Source organism: Anas acuta, chromosome 22, assembly GCF_963932015.1.
Source record: "Anas acuta chromosome 22, bAnaAcu1.1, whole genome shotgun sequence".
NCBI lineage: Eukaryota > Metazoa > Chordata > Aves > Anseriformes > Anatidae > Anas > Anas acuta.
The window spans coordinates 2,814,386-2,832,861 of record NC_089000.1 but is presented as its reverse complement, the minus strand read 5'-3'; the positions used below and the strand labels follow the sequence as shown (position 1 = coordinate 2,832,861).

General features: G+C 39.0%; 1 protein-coding gene across 3 annotated transcripts in view; it reads right to left on the bottom strand.

The window, feature by feature from the left end:
- LRRC38 (leucine rich repeat containing 38) overlaps positions 1 to 18,476 on the bottom strand; it is an 89,192-nt gene that overhangs the window by 8,153 nt on the left and 62,563 nt on the right. The window contains exons 3-5 of one of the 3 annotated variants that reach the window (XR_011089577.1): positions 18,011 to 18,246; positions 16,481 to 16,636; positions 16,280 to 16,411 (exon numbers count right to left, since the gene is read on the bottom strand). Coding sequence is in view for 1 of the 3 variants with exons in the window: in XM_068658901.1 (XP_068515002.1) it covers positions 18,169 to 18,246 (78 nt within the window). In the remaining 2 variants the exon portion in view is untranslated. Of the gene's footprint in view, positions 1 to 16,279; positions 16,412 to 16,480; positions 16,637 to 16,676; positions 18,247 to 18,476 lie in introns of those variants that run through there. The other 2 variants (XR_011089576.1, XM_068658901.1) reach the window with 2 other exon arrangements.

The following is an 18,476-nucleotide window of genomic DNA, read 5'->3' as shown; positions in this document are numbered from 1 at the left end:
GTGCTTAAAAAGAACTAAGTCAGTTTTCTGGTAAAACAGTTTCATTGGTCTGAATTTAAGCACTACTTAATGAAGATATAATGCCTGCCAAGTCCTGTCCTCCAAATCCGCACACACCATTGCACTGATTTCCTTGAACAGCACCCTTGAGCATGCACAGCTCCTGGGTGGGATTCTGACTTACCCAGCTCCTGCAAGAATGTAAAAAACTTTCTTTGACAGCAGTTGCTCTAGCCACACGTATCTGGCAAAGCTCGCCTATATATTTAAACATGTATTTTTCATATTGGTGACAAAACCACTGAATTGTCTGCCATTAGCAATTACTCTTTTCCTTTAACCAACCAACCAAAACCAACCTTTTGTTCTGTTTGTTGAACTGAGATGGAATGATCAGCTCTTCCAAGGCACCATCTTCAAACGATGCCATTGCTGTGCTTTTTGCTGTAAGTCTAACCAGTCTAAGCAGATCTCAGCTGCAGTACATTTATGATATTTTTACTGCCACATGGGGTTGTACCAGGTCAAGAAAAAAAAATTACTAGCTTTTAAAAAGAATTCATATTTGGACCTTCTTTTCTAGACTGTGACTTCCCTCATAGAAATACTGCCCTGTTACTCATCTGAATGAAGAGTGCATAAACTTCCCAAAATGTGACACGATCTTTGTTGAAACCTCTTATTTAATCCATAATTCAAGCTCACATTTCAAAGGCACCACCTGTCTTCACAGGCAGCTATAATCAGGGAAAGTGCTGCAGCATGTCATGAACCTGGTCTGTGCTATCTGCTGTCTCCAGTGAAGACATCTTTTTTTTTTTTTTTTTTTTTTTTGGTCTTTTCCTATCATTTAAAATCTAATCAAGTTAATAAGGCTATTTGTATGGAAATTACTTCACAAAGGACTAACTCTGGGATATTCAAGGACTGCAGGAGAATAGAACTACAGTTTTCTATACGTAACTGTGAAGTAACTCCTAAGTTAGCTGGTGAAGAGAAGAACTCTGTCTTGGAAATAATTTTGTAGGCATAGTGACAGGGGCATTCACTTCGGGTACTGAGGGACCCAAGTTCTATTCAACAATGACCCATAAGGAAACTGTTACATAAGTAATATACTAGTTGTTCTGGGGCACTAATATTTGCTAAGAAAGAAAAAATCTCTAGGCACAGTCATTTTATGGGAATTTGCTCTTTACCATCACTTACTTTTATTCTTTCAGTTGCACCAACCCCTAAGGACGCCAGCCTCATTGTGCAGAACTCAGCTGTAAAAAGACAGCCCCTGGCCCAGAGAGCTCCCAAGCCTAGGACTGCTTAAATACCTTAAAAATACATTGAAGAAGCCAGTCCAGTTTTTGAAATAAGGATTGGCTGCATAAATATGTACTTACCTGCTTCAGTGCTGTCAATATGTAATTTAGGCTGCTGCCTTATGACATATTTCAGGTCTAATTTAAGGAACTGTTTATTTGGGCAAGAGGGTCTGGAAGCCTGTCAGGTAAATATTGCAAGTTGTAAATTTTCACAGCAGATTTGCCACTAAGTTTAGTCAGCACTATATTTAAAAAGAACACTGACCTGATGGTAGCCCTTGTCCTTGACAGTGGTTGGCCTGAGAGCTAGTTAAAGATCCCTAGAGGAATGCTGCTGGAATCTCCCTTGAGATTCAAACAGCTTCCTTCTTGCATGGCAGTCCTGATGTCCTTCATATCAGTAGCATCAACTGTCAGGAAACTTACAGCCTCGTCCTCCCAGTTCACCTCAAGGTGGTGACACTCATGCCAGACAGAGAAGTGCCTATGGAGAATGGGCTTAGAGGCTGTGCGTTACCTAAACGTCCTGTGTACCCCAGCCTTGCAGCCAATACAGAGAAAATTATGGATTTTTTAAAAATGAAAACAAAGCAAATATGAATTCCTGAACTGATACAGAAGATCTGTCTTTCCATATGCTGGTTGCTGATACTGTCCAGAGAGAGAAATTTAAACTCCTCCTTTTGAGATACTTGGAGGAATTCTATAAAAACCCACTGGTAGGTACAGGCAAACCTACAGTTTTCTTCTGTTCCCTCAGATGCTTTAGCTCTGACAGGGCTTTTTGTTACGTCAGTGCTGTCATTGGACTGCCTGCTTTCCCTCAGAATTCCTGATATTTTGTGTTATCAGTAATATTAAATATATATTCAGTGCAACCCAAGTATTTGTTTCTGTAACACAGGCGTGGACATTTCTCACCACGTATATCACTACGTACTGCGGGGCCAGTTTTCACTGCTGCTGTTACTTACAAATATTGAGAGCAAATCACTTAATCTGGCCTCTGAAGTGTTTTAGGCTTAACTACAGCAATCCCACTGATGAACGTAATCTCAGTAAAATCTCAACCAGGTTGGAGCAGACCAAGATTTAGTCTGTACGCTGAAAATAAGGGCACTGTAGATGTGCAGGGAAGCAGTAGGTGGCAGAATCTGCTCTGTTTTTGTTCTCTCCAAAGCCTGCACTACAGTGTTTTGGGTTCTCTGGCATCTAACAACTACCTAAGAGGAGCCATCTCTTGGTGCAGTTTTACCAAATGTTTTGAAATCCCTAGAGATGAAAGGTGCCATTGTTGCTATTCTTTATTTCTGCTACAGCAGTAATGAGGTCAAAGCAGGGTAGAAGGTGAACTGTATTTGGTTTTGCATAGACAAGACAGAAAACGGGTAGTTGTTAAATGGTGCACAGCTGATAGACGAGGTAACAAGAGGTCTTTCTCTTTTTTGGGTAGTATTTTTGCCTGAAAATAGTTGATGTGCTACGGGGTACTTGAAAGACAGAAAAAGTTAATGCAATCCAGCCTTAAACGATCTGTAGTGTACCAACAGGAACAATTTGCACTGTCACACAAATGCATATTATTTACCCGGTGGCCACTTTTACCTTCCACACTCCATGATTTGAAGACATGGATATATTCAAAAAGTGTCGTTCCCACAGTTTTTAGGGGGAATTTAGCCCTTTGTCAGTGATTAAATGACAGGGAGGCAAGGTGATTCACCTGCAGCTAGTCAATAGGAAAGCTGGAGCAACAACACAGACATTTTGATCCTTATTCCCTTATTTTAACCACCTGACTAAACTTTCTCCCCGACAAAATGTTAGCGTATACCAAACTGTTCTGTTTGATTGTTCAGACAGCATTGTCAGCCTGCGTTTACATGATCAGTGTTAGGCACTGTTGTTGGTCTGTACCTGTTTCCCTGATTAATGAGTTTTTTCTCTAGCTGGTCATTTCACAGGAAAAAAAAACTTCTTATTTTCTATTTATAAGAATTTTGCAAAGCCACCTCAGTCAGCAGTACAGAAATCTCACAATCAGCAAACTGCTACAGGCAAAAATATGTTCCAGTTAATGTTAAATGAGAGATGTGCTAATTTCCCCCCCTATTTCAGAGATGCTAATGAGGAAAATCAAAATAGCATTTTCCAGTGAACTGGTGACAGATCTAAGGTGTTAAAAGTTTAAATCTTAACACAGACAAAGCACTCTCAAGCCCTCAAATACCAACCCTGTTAATGGGAAAATGTCAAAAATGCCTGTGAGGGTTGAGATGGCCTTTTTAAAATCTGAACACTGGCAACAAAGCCTAAGTAATGGGCCAGCTTGTTGCCAAGTAAAGAATACATTTATTTATTTATTTATTTATAAAATGAAAGTAGTTTTGACTTACAGTACTAGTTTGATAGCCTTAGAGACCAAAGTCATATGCTTCAGACCCAAGGTAGGGCAGCTTTTACAGAGATTACCAATGAGGAATCAAAATGGTAGAATTTGCCAGCTTCACGGTCAAAATAACATTTTTCTTTCTTCAAAACTTAGTGAGTCATTACAATCTTCCAAACATTTTAAGGAGACCCACTATGGCCAATTATTTTCTTCCTTTTAGAATTGTGCAACAGCAATTATTTCCTTATTTTATATATCTCAAGGAATTCCTATGTCAGGAGTTCCACAAATTGCCTATATACAATAAATATCGACATGCAGATTTACCATAATATCAGACACTGTATAACTAAGTTGAAACACCTAAGCAAAAATTTGCTGTGAAACCACCATTTATCATTGTAGGTCCATAAACTCTGCTGGAAATGACATTGTAATAGGTATATCACAGCAGGGACCCTGACTGTATCTCCAGGGAGGAATTAGGAATTCTACAGCATGAGGTACATTATATACAATATATTCCAAAGTAAATTGAAAACAGTGAAAAGACTCTCAACATATGGTCAAGTTGTTAATATTCAGTTCTTAGAACTGTAAGCATTGAGATTACACATAATTCTATTTCTAGACTATGATGATTCACAAGAAATCCCCCCTTTGTTATATCAACTCATACTTCAATGTTTTGGGGGAGATTCTTCCTCCTACCTCCCACCTATTTTTATTTTTATTTTTAGTATAGATTAAATCGCACCCTATATAATTAGCCAATCAACCTTGAAACTGAGAATTCTTGTTATTAGATTACGGTGGCAGACAGCTGAGTAGCACCACCAAATTTTTTTAATTTGGTTCCAGAGGAAGAGTCACACTGGAGAAGCTGAATACCCCCTGCATCTTCCTCTTCTCGTCATGTTGGGACTTTCCATAAACGATTACAAAACGCTTTAGCACGAGATACTGACTGTGGTCCATCTGTGTTTAATTACACAAGTAAGCATGTACTGGCATTGCTAGACATGGGTGGGTCTACAAGCAAGTCACTGATGTGAGTTCATTATTAGGAATGCAGCAACTTTTAAGTAGCAAACCCGGGTACTTGGGGCAGTTTAGCTACAGTGCATGGAATTCAAACTTTTTGGTGGGTTTTGCAGCTTGTGCCACATTTTGCAGCTGTGATTAGACAATTTCTTTGCACCTAAGGTAGTCAACATCGCAGGCAGAAAAGCAGTACCCCTTTGGTCAGCACAAGCAGTAATAGCAATCTTCCTCCCAGCCTGTATGCAGCCATAAAGCACTGCCCTTTGCAGCACCAGTATTCCTCCTCTCCAAAAACTTTTAGGTAAAATTCTGGGCCCACTCAGGACAGAGGTAAAAGTTGCATTTATCCAGCTATCTTTTAGAAGTGCAAAAAGGTCCCCAGTTTGTCATGACATCCCTTTTCCCAGGTAGGGAAAGGCAATAACCACATCCATTCACTTGCACCAAAGCTTTTGCCATCACAGATTTGATTTCAGAGACAATTGCCTTCAGGCCTTGCAGCTGAGGGCAAAGCATGTTTGAAGGGGTCATTTCAACACTTGGCCTCTCCACGGCACAGCATGCCACCTGGGAAACAAAACCTGAGAACCTGTGCTTTTAAAAAATAGCCTTTAAAAACGATAGCTGTTGATGCTGTGCACCTAACCTCAGACATTTGGGCTGTCAGCCTGAACTCTGACCGGCTGTGGCCTCCTACATCTGGAAGCCATGTTCCTTCATCAGCTAAATACGTTCAGATTGCAACAGGGGCAGAATACAAAATCAAACTGCAAGCTTCTGCTTGCTGAACGAAGGGATCAATTCCCTAATTCAGCTGGGAAAAGTAATCAAAGAGACTGGAATAGCCACATTCCACCCCGCAGACAAACTAGATTGTATTGGCTGTGTATCCCAAAATAAATATCATGTGAACGCTCTACTCAGCCAAGAAAACAGCAACAACATAGAAAGGGAATGAGTCTCTTTTGTATCCTGATATATTGACATATTTTGTTTTAGCTTTTACATGTGCTAAGAAATGGAAATTACAGGTGTTTGGGGTTTTTTGGAGGGAAAATATACTCCTTTGCTGTTCTAGAAAGTTGTAGGAATTCCAAGTATTTCTTCTTTAGGGGTTTTTACACTTTGTATCCATACATACAGAACTGAGATGTATTTCAGTAGTATTTCATCATTTAAGCTGTTCAGTTGGATACCCGAGTTTGCCACACATCAAATTTTACCTGCCAGGACAAATAGGTTTGCCTCAGGAAAGGCAGACAAGGCTAATGAAGTAGCGGCTTCACTAATTTGTGTGGAGAAATTGTTAAAATTCCTCATTCTAAAGCACATATTCATTAAAAGCTTGCTTAGGAGGAAACTTACTTGACTCAATATCTCTGATCTATAACAAATCCAAATCAGGGACAGTTATTGCCTTTTTAAATATATTTTTGGTGGTAATTTGTCATCCTAATCAGATCCATACGCATGCTGAGCTCTTTACTGCATCACTTTGGCTAGAATATAGCATAAAAAATGCTTCATAACACTGCAAAGATGTAGCAGAGACCAACTTTTCACTATCTAGGGGGTAGAATGTGCTTGAACTGAAGCTTTATGTAAAACTTTATGTAAAAGAGAATACACAGGCTCTAATTAAGGTAAGCAATCAGAACATTGCTTCTGAATACAGTAATCACAACTCGATGGTATTGTAATTAATAAGAGCAACAAAACCAATTAGAGACTTACCTGGGCCATCACAACTGAAATATTGTAACAACAAAGTCTAGAAAAAGTAATAATCATATTTATTAATTAGATAATGGAATAAAAACCTATGTCAATATGGAACTACCTTGATGCCCACTGGTGAGATAAAAATTCTGCTGCAAAGCTGAGCCATTTAATGCCTGCTCTTTTATATTCTGCTGATTGTGGTATTGCACAAATAAGTTTAAAAGGAAGGTGTCTGGGGCAGGGACAGTTTATCTCCATGTATTACCACACCCTCAGGCACTCACAAGGATTCAGCAGGTGGGTTACTTATGATTTTTTATTTTGCAAGTATGTTTCTCTTACTGGCAATGTCCATGCTTTCTCAATCCATAAATTCCCTATTTCTCTTCCCACTTCTGCTTTTGTCATGATTTTATTTTTATGAACCTTGTTCTTCTTTTAATTTGGGCACTATGCAGATGGAGGAGACCCTGATCTTTGGAATGGGGAGGCAATTCTGGAGAGACAGGAGAACAGAAATCTCCTAAATGAGGGAAATGTCAGAGGGGAAGGACAGCTACAAGCTAATGATCTCTTTTGAGTGAATCTATAGCAAACACATTTTACCAAGGCACAAAAGGAAAAAAAAAGCCATAGAATTTTTTATGATAATTTTCTCCTGTAATTTTAGAGAAATATAATGCTTGGCTGGATATATTTAGCTAAATGTTTTGTGAATTGGGAGTCTCCCAAGCTTTTTATTTAAAGAGCTCTTGATATTCTTTTCCAGTAAGTCAGCATTACTGCAGTAAACAGGGAGCCTTTCATAACCTTGCTATGTGTGATCCCTTCTGAAAGTCACTCTGCAATCAAATGTACTGGGATTTCATAATAGTAATTTGCCACACTGTCAGAAATAGGCTTATCATGCTGCTGTCATTGGTATCATGTGAACATCACTCAGTATGCTGTGCCCTTCAAATGAAAGCCAGTGCTCTGAGCCAGTGGCAGAGAGAGAAAGATGGGAAAAAAAGGAAGAATAAGAGGACATTAACTCTTTAAAGTCAGGTACAGCCTCAGGCTGAAGGAAGAAAATGCAAAGCTACTGTATATGATGTGAGCACCTGTTTAAACATCAGTAATATTTAGTGAATATTCACTGGGTAAGAAAGTTGTGGTTTTTTTTCCAGTTCACTTGAAATGTCTCTGAAAAATCTGTTCCTTTTGTCTCTCATTATGTGGAGTGTGGCATCTACTAATTTCCAGTGCCCACAGGCTGTTAGCTGATCTTGACTAGTTGTTCAAATTTTTAAAATGTATTTCCATCCCTCTCCTCTCTGCTTTTTTGCAAACATTTTCCTGGGTAGTTTCCTAAATAAATCAGTGAAAAGTCTCGGAGATTTGGAATTCACAGAGCTTTAAAGTAGCGATAGGTAACATCTTTTAAAAATGATTCTTTCCTGCACTCACACAGCTGGAATAGTGCTTTTCCCAAAATTCTTTCTCCTAGAAAAGTCACACACTTTGTAATCTCCTCAGTCATTTCCCTAGTTGGTAAAAGTTCTGTCAACGAATCAGAGAGAAAAGAAGTGTCATGTAGCTTAGACTGACCAAACCAGCTTGAATGACAGAAACTTGAATGGATTTTTATAAAGACAAGTCACTGACAGACGTGAATGCTTTTAAAAACTATTCAGAACCCTATTTTTAATGAATAAACAGAGAAAAAATATTAGCCTGGTCAATTCTATAAATTCTAGCAACAAGTATAACCTACAGCTTTCATACTGCAAGGTTGTTTGGGCAATGGATTAGGTGCATGTGCCTGAAGAGGATATATCTTGGTGGATAAAGCTTTAATCTTCATAGCTGGTGAGGATATTTCTGAACAGCATGGGAAGGAAAAGAAAGAAGAGGAAGAACTCAGTAAACCAACAAAATCCCCAAAACGTAATATTTGTAATGGCTATAGTGTTGCAGGTTTTACACCTCCCTCCCCACCCCCCACCCCCCCCCCCACCCCCCCTTATTATTTTTGTTCCACAGAACCTTAAATTAAAGAAAAGATCTGGTCTCCAGGTAAAGAGCTAAAGCTACATGTAAGATTTAGCATTTTCAAACTTACCAAAGTTATTTGGTTACCTCAAAATGTTAGTGTTTCCAGACAGCAGGTGCTCAGCACTTTCTTATGGTCAAGGTCCTCAAGATATCTTAAGTTGCACACTCGGAATCAGTAGTTACTTTACAAGGTGTTTTCCAAGGGGGTTGTTTTTTTAAGAATTCAATTTATAAATTATCTGAGACAGTCATAATTAGAAGCTGGAGGACTTTCCTGTGAGTGAATCAGCAATGTAGCATAATCAAACTAATGTATTTCTAATGTTACGGCTTTGCCACTCAGTGTGGATGTCTGCTTCAATAACACTTTTTATTTAATTTAGATCACCCTAGCTTGGTTGCAGTTCTGAATCTGGAAAATCTAATTTTCGAAGTGACTCTTAAAAAAAAAGCATATAATAAAAATTCTGTGAGCTAATGATTGCATCTACTATAATAGCTTCATATGTTTTTTATGACCTTCTTATTTATCTGTAGACTTAAGATATTTCATCCATTTCTACCACTCATTGTCCATTATCATGTAAAGAATACACGTGTTTTGAGGTTCTGAGATAGCACAAAGGAAACCTTACAAAACTGGATGTGCATTTACTTCCCCTTGTGGAACTGCACTTCAAACACTGCACCAGCACTAATGGGGAAATGAATGGTAATTACGGTATTTTATTTTATTTTATTTTATTTTGTTTTGTTTTGTTTTGTTTTGTTTTAATGTTGTTTTAAGTTGTTTTGTTTTGTTTTACTTGTGCCTGCAATGCACACAGCATTAAATTTACATAAAAATACTAGGTAAGGCCTGCATACCATAGTATATAATAGGCAAATTGTTCAAACATAGTTCACGGTTGGTTTCTATTTATCCTGTCTGTTACATATAAGCAATTATATTTTATCATAAATAAATTCTTGAATGAATCAACTACTTTATTAGTAAAATTAAATATTTTAATAATTATTTTTGAAACTGTTGGAGGGCACTATTGGAGGTAGAAGAATAACACCTAGGATGACACGTGGTCATATTCCATGGACAATCAGAGCCTGAAATGTAATGCCAGGTTCTTCTGCAGAAATTATTCATACTGAGCTCCCTATGAAGGTGTACCATTACTTCCTGTTCTCTCCCTCTCAGGAAGTCTGTTCTGTTCATAGAAGCCTACTGTGGTTGTTACAGGAATGTCTTCAACTAGCTTGTCCTTCTGATCCTGGGGTTAAATTAATTCAAAAGACCGCCTGCCAGGACAGAGGTCTGAGGTTGTGTCAACATGTCATTAGAAATGCTTTAACAAGTTGCTCTACATGTATAATTAGTAGAGATGCAGGAATCCTGGGCTGTCAGAAAGTCTGCACTCCATCCCGGTACATCTGTCCTCATGCTTCTTGGTATTTCCTTTCCTCTTTGATGTTATTTCTGGGACGTTGATACTGTTCACCATATATTACTCTCAGAAAGGTTGATCTTATAAAGCAAAAATATGATAATAAAACTATTTTGTCCCTCAGTGCAACTTTTATCCAGTGAGCTCAGTGTTTTAACAGAGCTTGATTAAAGATTAAGCCTCAGTACAGCTGCGTAAGGCAGGTAAGTAGCGTGATATCCATTTTACAGATGGTTAAACACAGAATAGAGAGGTTAACTGCCTTGGCCATGGCTGCTCACTAAGTTAGCTGCAGTGCTGGAAGTGAGAACTCAGGCCTGAATAAATGGATTGCTTGATTTGGTAGCTGATGCACAAATCAGTGAAATGGAGTTTTCAGTTTCACTAAATATATGTATATATATATATTTTTAAGTGTCTCCTTTAACCAAGAGGAATACAACGAAAATTTTAGTTTTTGTCAAGCCAAAATTTAGCTTCATCCCAAAGGAAATTGTACTGAACTCTCTTGTTAACCTTTATACAAAGCTTGGGTCAAAATCAGAAAGAAAATGGACATTTTGAAAACACAAGTTGCTTTCTGAGATGATTCAGAGAGTTTTAAACAATTTGTTTTACCAGCGACAGTTTCAACAGGCAAACTGAGTGGTACTTAGAACTGGTTTGAATAATAGTGCTGTCCTACAGGGCAGTAGTGACAAGTCTTCTTCCAAAGCTACAGTATTGATGAAATATATTTAATACAGTTAATATTCAAGTAGGGATTAATCAATATAGGGAATTAATATTCCCTATTCAGAATACAGAAGTTCTTTCTGAAAAAAAAGCACCCCAAGTGGCAGTCTCAGAAGGTAGGGCTCCTGCCTTCAGAGCTACTTCTCCAAAACCTATGAAAACAGATTGCAAAATGCCCCGCTTTGCAGCTGTAAAGTGTATAGCTGGGCACTGACCAGCACCCTCCTGCTGGCATCTTGCACGTAGGGAAACACATCAACATGCACATAGGTTTTAGCCTGAACTCTAGCTCCCTCCAGACTTGAGACTTTCGAAAGTATGTTCCAGATAAGGCAAACAGCTGCATGGTGCATGCCGTGCTGACAGCTCAGAGGAAGTTTTCTCCCTCCTTGGCTCCCCAATAGAGCCAGCGATGTTCCACAGGAAAGCAGCTCTCTGTTGAGTTTATGCCATGGTTTTGGTGAAAGGGCAGAAGGTACAGAAAACAAGCACAGCATTGTGGAAAGTGGGATTTGACTGAGTGATTAAGTCTACCATCCAGCTGGTGGACACAGCAGCTGTTACTATTACAGTCCGGATAGCATTTCATTTATTTTAAAACCCTATCTTAAAGCTTTAATATCACATCCATTTTAAATCACTTCATTTGAAGGTGCCAGCAGGGGGGATCATCTGGTAAAGAACATGGGGAAAAAAAGACAAGTCTTACTTGTCACTTTCTGAGACAAAGCTTCTTACATTTTTTCATTTAAGATTGAATGTCCTTAATTTTGTAGCTCCACGATAGAATACAGACCAAAACCCTGCTGCCTGTAGATGTGGGTACGTTGGTACAGGCTTGCAGGAATAGCACGGCTTGCTAACAGTGAAGTCTCAGTTTCTGCATCTAAGAAAAGAACAGATGGACTTCAGGAACGGCAAATGGACAACTAACTGAACGGCAAGCTTTCCTTACACGAATACATAGCCCATATGTGCTTAGAAGAATCAAAAGACATTTTGCTTGATAAAAACCTATCCTAACTTGGTGGGGAGTCTTCACTTCAGCAGCAGTGTGATTTAGATCAAATCCTTGAAGATTGAAAATGGTCAAATAAGATGTAACACTGTGCAAACAACAGGCAGCACTGCCAAGGCTTGCTACCTTACTACTAGTAGCTACCTTACCCTAGGAACTAGGTGAACTCAGTGATGTTACAAAGATGAAAACGAGGATGCACGGATGAAAATAATGAGCCCATATTTTAAAATCTTTTCCACATTATCTAGTAAATCAAAGATCATCTGAAAACAAAACCAGGCAATCGGTCTGAACTTCCTATTATTTGCTGTAACACTTGGAAAGGTAATAAACAAGCATGGCAAAGATACTCCTCCAACATATTAGTCCAGACAAAGTAATTATCTCTGATGTTTTGTTTTAATTGGATCATCAACCCTATGTGCAAGATAGTTCCTCCCTTCATACACTGTAGAAATTAAAGATTCCCATACTTAACACATATCTAACGTATACGAGGAGATTAGTGTCATTTCTCAGTAATTCAGCTGAGAAGCAATAACGCTAAACTTTGGCGCATATGTTCTGTAACACATAGCTCTGAAAGCTGCAGTAAGAGTGATGCAACAAAATAGGAAACATCTACCCGATTTCTCTGCCCTCTGCCTTTTAAGAAAGCTGATAGAGAAACGTCTGCCCAACTCTACATAGCAGTATCACTGAAGAGACCCTTCAAGTGACTGCTCACAGGCTTGGCTGATGTAACCACTACTCCAGGCCCCTTTGCTGCCCCTGTTGAGGACATACATGTAGGTACATCTCTGCTACTACCTCTGAGAAGCCTTTACTCTTCTTGGTGCAAGGTTATCACGATATTTGACTGTGGTGCTCTGTGTAGCCTGTCTTTCGTAGTGGACGTTCACACCAAGCTAGGTTACAATCTTGCTTTGTTCTGGTGGGAGGAGATGACTCACTATTTGTTCCGTGAGACTACAAGGAGACACCTTGAAGCAAAAAATGGCTTTGAAGTGCCAGCTTGCTTCACAGAGCAGATGGCTGGGATAGGCTGAGGTTAAAGACATTCATTATAAATCCATCATCAAACTAGGACATAGATGTATAGTGATTATCAGATCAAGAGAATGTGCTCAGAATGGCAACTTCTCTGTTGCTGCCTGAGCTACACAAGGCTGCAGCCAGGCTTTGGTGAGCTGGACCAGACTCTCCTTTCACAGACCCGAGAGCAATACCACTGAATCCAGAAAGAAGCTGGAAAAGCTATATGGCCTCTCTCTGCACAGCGTCTGTAATATCCAAATAGTGCCAGCTAAATGAAATCAGGAATCACCCTCCAATGCAGAAATCACAAACTCAGACTGCTAACATACGTATAGACCATCAGTGGAAAAGGCCCGAAGAGTTCTCTCTTTCTGCATGAAACTGGAGAGAAGAAATACACACGCAGAGGGCTGCAGAGCTTGCATTTTCCAGGCAGTATCTTCCCTGGGTAAATCAGCATTTCACAGTAATAAAGTTAATGGAGCCCTACCAACCTTTACCAGATAAGGATTGGATCCCGAACAATTTCGTAGTGAAATGAGAATTGAGGCCAACATGCAGCTAGAATTATTTTTGTTTAAAGTATGGTTCAGGTTAAGCAGAAAGCAATTACTTCCTTTGATGCACTCGCACAAACACACTACTCAGTGGTGAATAATCTGCGCCCCATATGCCATTATTGAAGAAATTTGAAGAAATCAGCCTCCATGAAACACTTTCTTCTGAAAACAATGCAAACTTCTCAGCCTAATGACTTCTGTTCCCTCAAGGGATAATATAAATTAGGCTGTGTTAAATTTGTAGTCATTTTCTTGTCACATAGTATAATGTTCATGAGTTTATGGTTAGAACACTCCCTGCTTTCATTTAAAATCCAGTGTGGCAGGGTTTATTTTACTTTGCCTGTTAAAAAAAAAAAAAAAAAAAAAAGTCATTCCAGACTGAATAATCACTAAAAAGATTTTTCTTACTTTTTTTTTTTTTTTTTTTTTTAAGCTGTGGACACAGTGTATCTTATTTTGGACTTACTTCAATGTTATACCACTCTTGGAAACATAATTTACAATTGGATTTTGAGTGGCAAAGTAAATACGGCGAAGTGAAAATACAGAATATTTTATACATCACTCCCCTGCCACTTTTTAAACAGTATCATCTGAGGTTAGTTAATACAATGACATTTGGGACTTGCTATGGGAAGAAAACAGAAAAATCAATTATAGAGAAACATTTTATTGTTGCATCTTTTTAGAATGCGAAGTAGGTTTAAAAAAAAAAAAACAAAAAACAACAAACAAAAGACGATAATCACAAGGCAACTGAATTATTCTGAATAAAGCAAGGCTCTGCATAGTGAATCAGCATTGATGAGCAGACGTTTCAGGACTACCAGTTAAGACACTGCAGCTCTAAACCAGTACCTAGTACTAATTGCTTGCCACTGTTCCACGCTTCTCTGCCAGTATGTAGGCTTTAACATCATCATGTTAAAATTATGGTCAGTACTAAGGAAATAAGTAAATCAAAAATAACAGTCACCTACAAAAATACTGGTCCTTAATCTCATTATGTCTCATTCCCCCCTTAATGATATTTACGGCACATCTGTCTCATCTCTCTAGTTAAAACCTTGCATTTTTAAAACCATTAGGGGCCATGTTTATATGGAATCTTTTGGAGTTCAGAGAAACATTTCTTCCTCTTCAAGTATACAGTTTATATTGTTAATAAGGACATCTCTATGCATTTGCCCAACTGACCAAAATGACCTTTAAGGGATTTATTCTGGTCATTTCCTCCTGTGACCCAAATTCACATTTGAAGCCAGATCTTCAAAGGATAAAGAGTAATACTTTAACCCACTGCAAATTGCAAACCTAATCTACTCTTAAGAGAGCGACACTTACTCAATTTGAGAAAAATTGGTGGGCAAAAATAGACTAGGACTGTTTGTCAAATATGTTCACAGTCATTTAATTCCCTGTTAAATACCATGAAGACTACACATTATTTCTGCTGTAAAGTCTTTCAACACTAATTAAAGAGCAAAAGCACTGCACAACACCACTGAGCTATGCCTGGGTATGTTAGTTAGCTGGATTGTATCACATTTAGATTTTAAGCAAAGGTCACAAAGCTGGATTTACTGCTCAATTATTTTTTTGCTCACTCTCCAAGCATAGGGGAGCTTGGAAGGTGGTGTACAATACCTATCTTGTGCTTTCCTTATCTCACGGTGAGTAGCATGACCAGGAGGAAAAAAAAAAAGGAATTGTCAGTGTCCAAGCACGACATTCCAGTGATGTCAGCTTGGAGGAGTGACCTCACATATTGCTGAAACACTTGAAGCATGTCTTGCTAGCATCATCGTCTCTACAGATGTTTCTTACTTTCAGTTCTGGGTTGATCAGATGACCGATTTTTGTACAGCCTATTACTTCACACATCACATTGCAGTTTCAAATTAAAGCCTTCAAAAAGGCAATTGGTGCTTCACCTGTGAGCAGTGAACTTTAAAAACTCTATCAGTACCCATTTCTGTGTGAAATACTCTTTAAAATGCTGTTTTATTTCATACCTGGGCATGAACTGGCTAACCTTTAGAACTCACCACTACTAGCAGAAATTGGAGAAAAAGCAGCTCTCCAATCAAACCAATGCTGTTTTGAAGCAAACTTGACTCTACTGAACAACTCTAACCCAACCTTCTTCACTCCTTATTTGCTGCTAACCTCCCTGCAAACTTTTCACTTCCCACAAAAACAACAGTAGAATCCTGCTCTGAAGTGTTTACTTGTATGTTTTTTGACAACCGCAAAAAAGCACATTATGTGTGCTAACCCAATGTTACACAATTCCACACAGCTTCATGGAGCTCTGGGTGGGGTGTGAGAGCTGATGGGAACTGGAGAGACGCATCATAATTCGGGCATTCTGCTTTGCAACAGAAACTCTCCTGTTGCCCTCTGTCAGTTTAAAATCAATAGGTTTTTCCTGCTAACTCTTTGCAGTCATACATGGATGATTGGTGAGTATAAACAAAACTGTGTTCTTCCTAGTCTGCTGGCTATTGTTGGTGATTTGTGTTGCTGTACCATGCAGCAACAGTACCAGGCTGGGCTTCTGTTGTTCCAGGTACAGACAAGATATGAAGATACAGAAGACAAGACACAATGGGAGAAGAAGGTGGCAAGATGAGAGTAGGAATCTTATTAGCAACTGAAGTATTTTTATTACAATGCTTAACTTATCACTGGATGATGCTAGATGATGTATTTGAGGTTATTCTGTCATTACTTTCTGAAATTCTATGACATGGTTGCATTGCTCCAACATTAACAGGTGGGACATGAAATAAATTTCTGGTGACCTGTGTGTGTTACAGGCTGCTTGGTACTCAGAGTCTATGGCAGATCCTACTCTACACCAAGAAATTTGATTACCTACTGTATATTTCTGGTTTCTTTATGGAAAATGTATGCGAGGATTTAGCATTTCAATGACACCCCAAACACAACGAATCACGACTTACCTCCACAGTAAAGCGTCTCGGTTGCCACTAGATGTCAGTAAAAACGGGTTACACCACAAAGAGTAACATCGGCCAGCGGTGCATTGAAGAACGGTGGGATTCAGAAACTACCCAAAACCCTGCTCCTTTATTCTGGGGGACACGGACTTAAGTCAGGAGCGTGCCAGCTAGCACCCTCGGAAACTAAATTCATTTACTCACGTAGTAGGCAGACAGCACATGCTGAATCAGTAAAAGGTCCTGCACAGAGCTGCTCCCACGGGTTTGAAAGCCAGTACAGAGGGGCCTCCGCTGGGGATGAAGGACTGTCTCAGGCTCAGCATCCCTATCAGGCATCAGCTGTTCCACTGAGGCTGTCTACAGGGGTGATAGTTACAGCAAGCTCTAGTATTGTGATACACACACCCCCTCTCCCTACCGCACAAGCACGTTGAATCCTATCCACATTTGTAGGTGATTGCACACACAGTGCTTCACACAGCCAACAGACAAGACCATTTTCTCTAAGTATGCTGGGCTAAATTTTATCTGTCAGTGTACAGTGGCTCACCCTGCAGTATGCATCTGAGGGAGACAAGCAGTATGCTCCTCTTTAAGAGCTTCCAGAACCATCCCTTCGAGGTACTTTTTATGTATTTTTATGCTGCTCCAAAAATTGACCCATTAATATTCACATCTGAGTGAGAATCACAGCAGGGATGAAGCTGCCTCAGAAAGATACTGGCTGACTGAAGATGAAATGCTAGGTTTGGACAGTCGCTTCAGGTGATCTTCATTTTAATATTCTGTGGATTAGACATTTTCTTAAACCAATGTGCATGCTTCTAGAAAGTCAGTCTGTATCTCAATTACATTATGCAGATTTGCTTTCTTGCACATTTCTTGGATTCTCACGCATACCAAGATCCAGCATTTCATCAAGGAGACATATCTGCAGGCAATGTGACAGCTGCTTCCTGGCTCTCTGAGCCGGCAACATTTTATTTGGGTCATGCATAGTATCTTTCCTTCTCCTTGAAGCAGGTAGAATGCCTGCTCACTTCTGACGGTGGGAGATACCAACACAAAAATTATTTTAAAAACCATTTTAGAAGGAAGACTGTCAAGGAAGATGAACTTGCTACTGCACGTTTATAACAATGTATAGACAGTGCTTCCTGAGCTAGCAATGCATTGCACGGGAAGCTAAATTCAGCTTTTACACTTAAAAAGTGCAACTTCACTCATCTTAATGGGAGTTACTGCAGTCTGAGAAGATGACATACTCACTGGATCCCATCCATAGAAAGATCCCTACATGAGAAGACTTCTCATGTCCACAAAGCTGGAGATGGGATTACCTCCAAGCTACCACCTTTGTGGAGCTCAGATTGCAATAATAATGCAACCTTCAGGCCACTTTTTCAAAAGTTCTATTCATGGTGAAATTTACTTTTAATGTTTTGCTGGGGAATGTTTTGCTCTGAAGATCACATAAAATAACAAAAATCCCAATAGGAACTAAATCCAAGTTCTGACTCATTTACTAGTAATTAGAAATATGGAAAATCAATATTAATAGTATGTTACAGCTGATGCCTACAATAAATAAATATTGCTAACTGGAAGAGTTCAATACTTATGAATTATACATTACTTAGTAGGGGAGACATCATTAAAACTTCATATATGGGAAAAAAAAAAAAAAAAACAAAAAAAAAAACAACAAACAAACATACTGTGCAAAATTACTTTGATGTGATGGAGCGTCCAGAAAGGCAGCTTCATAAATAAAGCTTTCCTAAGCCTTGCTCTTCAGTTTGCACTGGATTATGTGGGTGTCAGCTTGCTCTGTTCCTTGCTGTTCTGAGGGGTGCTAAGATCCAAATAAAATCAGTGCTTTCAGGGCTTTATGTTGGGTTGAACAAAATGCTACAAACTCTACACAAATCTAGATCTTCATTTTGAGGCATCATGGTAGGATGAACCTGCAAGTAAGAGCAGAACCCAGTCAAAATAGTTGAGTTTGAGATAAGACCTCTGCAAAATTAGTCAACCTTACAGGATAATGAAAAAAAAGCACCATAAATTTGTGTCTAAAGTATGGGTAGAAATTTGCTGAAACATTCACTGACATCTCAGTGGAAAGTTTGGTAGGACAGATCATTTTGCCAATTGGATGCAAGCTTTGAGCCCGTAATAAAACTTGCCGACAGAA